A 6,155-nucleotide genomic window follows, 5' to 3' on the forward strand; every position below is an offset into this window, starting at 1 on the left:
ATCAGAGCGCCGCTCCACCCTTCAGGTCAGTTTTCAGTAACTTGTTTTGGCCATAACTTTTTGACCGTAGCTCCGTTTTCGATGAATCAAATATCGTTGGAAACGTAATAAGATTTTCTTTTCAATGGTAAGGCTTTGAAACATCAACACAAACTTTATTTGGGGTTGAAAAGATACGCACACACCTTGTTACTTCAGACAACGTCCAGTTTCCTTCGACGTTCGAGCAAGTGACACGTACATGCTTCGTACACCTCATACACGCATCGTACACCATAAATACATTATGTACCATAAATATTTGGGTGTTACATTTTTTTATGAAGGTTAACAATTAATTTAGAATATTTCAAAATAAAACAGTGAAATATAAATTTGGGAAGGGGGAGTAATAAAGATATGTCATATGAGTTTGTACTATCTATAGACTTGTATAAATATATGTAATATACTAATATGTTTAGGCTTGTATAATACAAATATATTTCATTTGAAGTATTTAAATTTTTATTTCATAGGTTAGTTATATCAACAAAAAATTACTCCCTCCGTCCTAGGTTTTCAAACAATAAACACACAGTTAGGAAAAAACACATGACACATGTATTTTTCTGTTCACTTTCCAATTTTACTCCTTACTTTGTACCTATCTTTTTGTCTTACATTTATAAAGTATGGCTATAAAACAAAATTTATCATATTGAGACTATCTCAACCATCACACTACTTTTTCAACCACACGGTGCCACCTCAGCGCCACCTCAGCAGCTTTTTCCAAACACATTCCTAATCATATTCACTAACAACCATCACACCAACCACAATGACCCCACATCAATATTTTATTTTATAATTAATTTCTTATTTCTTTATTAATAATATTATTAAATTTATTAAATTTATTTTTTAAAAATTCAAATACAACGGCTATATAGCCGACCGTTATATTTTTATTTTTTTTTCAAAAAAACGACTAGTTTTTTTCTTCTATAAATACACCTACTAACTCAAATCCTTTCACACACTTCACTTCTCAACTCAAAATCAAAACACTTCAAACCAGTCAAACTGAAAACAATTCCCTAACGGCTAGAACAACGGCTATATTCCATTTTCATTCGGATTTTTTTTTTTATACTTTTGCCCGTGTTGCAACATGTCAAAGAATGGCATATTGGAGGACGACCCTTCAACGGCGACCCCTACCACTGCCGCTAGCAGTGGCGCCGTTCAAACGGCGGCTGGACGAAGCTCAACCACGGTGACGGTTGCTAGCTATCTGATAGGTTTTACGTGTTTCGTATGTCAGAAGTGCGTTTAATGATTTGATAATAACTAATCAATACCTTGAGTAGTAGCACTCGATTCATTTTAGTTTAATTATCTACTGATAAAAAACAGTTTGAAACAATATTAATATGCTTTTTTTTGTTAGAATTATAATATTGCATCTTACATTTTATCGATATTTTTTGCTTCACTTGTGTTAGGGGTGTTATCGGTTCGGTTTTCGGTTTGTTCGGTTCGGTGTATTCGGTTTTGAAATTTTTTTGGGCAAAATAGAAAACCGAATTCAAAGTTAAACCGAACCAAACTGAAAACCAAATTCGAATTCGGTTCGATTTTTGGTTAAAACTGAATATTATGAAAAAACTGAGAACGATGGTAGTTTAATTGTGGCGTTATTGATGTCTTAGTTATTTATATCCTAAAACAATGACGTACTATTAGATTATAAAGAATTCGATGATTTATTAATATTTACAGCTTAATTATTACGTTTACTGCTTCTGTTATTAAGAAGAAGAACATAATAATTTTAGTAACATAATTATAATGTGAGCTACCAAATCGTCATATGGGCGAGAACATATATTATTGATTGGATCCCAAATTATAATTAATGACATTAAAACATAAATATACATATTAAGTATTTAAAAATTTTAAACTTCGGTTATGAATTCGGTTTTCGGTTAAACCAAATTCAGAATTTTCAAAACCGAAAACCGAATTTAAATTCGGTTTCGGTTTGACTGGATCCGAAAATCATTTTTCAAATTCGGTTTGGTTTTTTTCCGGTTGCACGGTTTAAAACCAAATACTGACGACCCCTAACTTGTGTACACTTTTTTTAGGGGGAGGCAGTGTGGGGAGAAATGACAAGAAGATATTGGAACATTAATTTAGAAGAGATGATGGAAGCCGGAGTTCATTTTGGCCATGGTATAAACTAGTTTTAATAAATGTATTCTTAAAATTTATTAGAAATAAACAAAAACAATTAATTTGAAACACTTAAAAATACTGGTTAAAAAATTGAACATTGAAAGAGTACTACGTATGTATATTTGTTATAGTAGAATCCTACTTTTAGATGACACCTATGTCAAAAATAGAATGTGTATTATGGGTCGGTTCAAACCAAACCATATTTAAATTAACCCAACCCATGTTAGCAATTCGGGTTAACCAAAAGATAGATTAGATAACCAAAGGTTAAGCAGAAAGACAGACACGGCACCACCACATAAAGAAGGTTATCTACAGTCATCCAAAAACCAACACCCCCCAAAAAAATTAACTTATTATATTTTTTTTTTAATCACTAAACAAAAATTTCATCAAAAATCAATCAATCTTTCAAATCCCCTTCCATTTCATTCAATTCCTTCTATGGACCCCTAAAACTTTTTCAGTTAATTACTCACTTTCTAATGGACATACCTTCACCACCACAAACCACCACCACCGCCGCCGCCAGCCCCACTAAAAATCTTGACCTTGACTCTCCGATCCACCACAACACCACCCCAAAACACCTCCCACCACCCTTCACTAACGGAGTACTAAAACGACATAAGCCACGTCATCACCACCACCTTACCCCACCACCAATAGTTATCACTTACAAAGAATGTTTAAAGAACCACGCCGCCTCAATGGGCGGTCACGCCGTTGACGGTTGCGGAGAGTTCATGCCGTCGCCGTCATCCATCCCAACCGACCCCACCTCCTTAAAATGTGCTGCTTGTGGCTGCCACCGGAACTTCCACCGCCGTGAACCTGACGAATCATTTCCGGCCAACCCACCTACACAACACATCATCGAGTACCAATCTTACCACCGCCACCATCCACCACCACCGCCACCACAACCAATCTCCGTCGCCGGAGCTAGAGGTTCCAGCATCAGTCCAGCTGACTCACCATCTCCACCGCCGATCTCCTCCTCTTACTACCCATCAGCTCCACACATGCTTCTAGCTCTTAGCTCCGGCTTACCGGAAACCACCCAAAGCCAAAACCCCACAATTCCCATATCCGTTATCGGATCATCAAACTCCAACGGGAAAAAAAGATTCCGTACGAAATTCACACAAGATCAGAAAGAAAAGATGCACGAGTTAGCTGAACGAGTTGGTTGGAAGATGCAGAAAAAAGATGAAGATTTAATCATCAATTTGTGCAACGAAATTGGTGTTGAAAAAGGGGTTTTTAAAGTATGGATGCATAACAATAAGATGACGTTTGGGGGTAAAAAAGATGATATTAATGGATCTTCAACTGGTGGTGGGATTGCTTTATTTACAAATATAAATACAAATTCAAGCAATCAGTATCAGTATCATTATCAGCAGCAGCAGGAGAATGACAATAACAACAATATTAATGATGATAATAATAATGATAGTATTAGTAGTGGTGATGGTGGTGGTAATGTTATGGGGACTAACGGATCATCATCATCTGCTTCTTAGTTAATTATAAGTAATTAATCTTGATTATTACTATTATTTATTACTATTACTATGATTATTATATTATATTTTGGGTAATAAGTAGAGATTAACAAGAGAGAAGATGAGATGAGGCTTTGTTGTTTATGTTTTTTTAATTGTAGTTCCTTTATGTTTATGGTTATTATTATTATATATTAGAAGCTTCTTGTTGTTGATTAGTTAATTTAATTCATCTTGTTTAAAGCCAAATGAGGAAAGTTTTGGTTAAAGTTCTAGTTAGAAGGTTGGATTTTGATCTTAATGATACTCTTTTTAGAAAGTACATCAAAGTAATCACCTTTTTTATTTTGTATTATTATTTAATTAACCATATCAGTTTTGTATCTTGACTAGTACTGTACTAAATTCTATGGATGGACTTGTTTATTACGTGAATATAAATATGTGTGATGATTTTGAGTGGTGGTAGGTTACAATTGAAGTCTTTTATCTTTTTAAATGATGATTAGAGCTTTTATTAAACAAAGAATTGAAATCGGCTAGGTGTCCAAAACAAGGGTTTATATATATTTAAAAAACTTTATTTATTGTCCTCATGATTAAAGGGATCTAGTGGCGAGGCGATTCGGAGAATCGGAGAGGTCTTTTCTGTGTTTTTGAATTAAGTTTATGATTTTTTTTAAAGAGCTTATGATTAAAATTAGACTGGAATAAGAGCATATGATTTTTTTAGAAAAATAAAATCATAATGGAAATTTATAATTAAAAGTATACGAGACAAACCTAAGTCGTGCGTGATAGACGTATTCGGTTATTCCTGTTTTATAAAAGTTGTCCGGATTCGGTTATTTAAGTTTGCCGAATACATTGAACATCCTTCATTACGATGTGGTAGACATGTTCGTCAAGACATAGTTACTAGATGAAATTCGACATATTTAATGCTTGATTGTGCATTAGTCTATCGACGGGCTTATGAGCGATTGCAACTAGTGGATAAGGACTTTAAAACATGCCCAACACAAGACAAGTGGAGGAGAATAGAAGTAATCAAAGAGTTATTGGAACCCTTTTACGTCATCACAACATTGTTTTCGGGGAGCAAATATCCGACCTCTAACATGTATTTTCACAATGTGTGGAAAATTCAACGGCGTATTCAAGAAGAGATGACAAATTCTGATCCACTTATAAGGGAGATGGCTTTTGAGATGAAAGCGAAATTCGATAAGTATTGGGAGAATTATAGTATGATATTGTCTTTTGCGATTATCTTAGATCCACGATATAAGGTGAAGATAGTGGAGTATTGTTTTGATAAACTTGGCATCGAGGATATGGACCTAAAAGAAAAAGTGGACAATGTTGTCAATGGTTTGAAGAGGTTGTATAAGGAGTATGAGATATCTTCTAATGTGGTGCATGGTTCGACTTTAGGAAGAAGCTCAAAAGATGGTAAGGGTGATGATTTGGATGGATTCGATACATATCAAAGTAGATTTAGCGAACCAGAGAATGAAAAATCTCAATTGGAGCAATACTTGGCTGATCCTTTAGTTGACAGAAACAGTGATATTGATATTTTACACTACTGGAGAGGTAATCAAGAGAGGTATCCACATTTAGCTCTTATGGCCCGTGACATTTTGAGTATCCCAATCACTACCGTTGCTTCCGAGTCATCTTTTAGCATTGGCGGTCAAATCATAAGTAAAGAAAACCCTCAAAAAACCCCCAAAAACCCCCCAAAAAATTTAACACTCTGAAAAATCATTTTCAAGTTAAGAAAACCCTAAAAAATCAACTTCAGACAAACTCCGAAAAAGAAGAAAAATTTCGAGTAACAACGACGGAAGGAAAATTAAAGGTATAAAATACAAAATTCACTTGATTCATTATTTTTTATTTTCGTATATTCTTCAAAAATATAGATAGACAATTTATATACAAAAACTAAAATGACAGCTACAAACTGATTTAAGTTCAAAAATTAATCAAACATCAAATGTATTTTATATAAACATACATCAAATGTATCTATATATAAAGATACATTAAATAGATTATATAGAAACATGTACAATCAAATTTACTGCTATTAGAATCAAATGAAATTAGACTGAAAAAGTAGTATTGATTATACGTTAATGAATGTTAATGATGAACACCCTACAATGGACACATCATACAAATCTGGTGAAACAGGTACCGGATCAAGCAAAAGAAAGTATGTACTATCTGAAATAAGAAAAAAAAACAAGCGGCAGAAAAGACACAAGTGGATGAAGCAAATGAAGAAGAACAGATACGGACGACTGAGAAACCAACAAAAGAAGTGAATGAACAGGGTTAGATATACAAAACTATTTTTGTTAAAATTATATGAATTTTGTTAATGATTCATTATTCATT

The 6,155-nt window shown here is 33.8% G+C and overlaps 2 protein-coding genes across 2 annotated transcripts; both read left to right on the forward strand.

Annotated features, from left to right (window-relative positions):
• The first annotated feature begins 2,549 nt into the window (after positions 1 to 2,549).
• Positions 2,550 to 4,020, forward strand: LOC139891942 (zinc-finger homeodomain protein 11-like). Its single transcript, XM_071874968.1, has one exon. The coding sequence runs from the start codon at positions 2,718 to 2,720 to the stop codon at positions 3,759 to 3,761; it is 1,044 nt and encodes a 347-aa protein (XP_071731069.1). The 5' UTR covers positions 2,550 to 2,717; the 3' UTR covers positions 3,762 to 4,020.
• Positions 4,021 to 4,684: 664 nt separating this feature from the next.
• Positions 4,685 to 5,509, forward strand: LOC139888882 (zinc finger BED domain-containing protein DAYSLEEPER-like). The gene has a single exon (XM_071871864.1). The coding sequence runs from the start codon at positions 4,685 to 4,687 to the stop codon at positions 5,507 to 5,509; it is 825 nt and encodes a 274-aa protein (XP_071727965.1).
• Positions 5,510 to 6,155: the final 646 nt, after the last annotated feature.

This window comes from Rutidosis leptorrhynchoides, chromosome 2, assembly GCF_046630445.1.
Source record: "Rutidosis leptorrhynchoides isolate AG116_Rl617_1_P2 chromosome 2, CSIRO_AGI_Rlap_v1, whole genome shotgun sequence".
NCBI classification, from domain to species: Eukaryota; Viridiplantae; Streptophyta; class Magnoliopsida; order Asterales; family Asteraceae; genus Rutidosis; species Rutidosis leptorrhynchoides.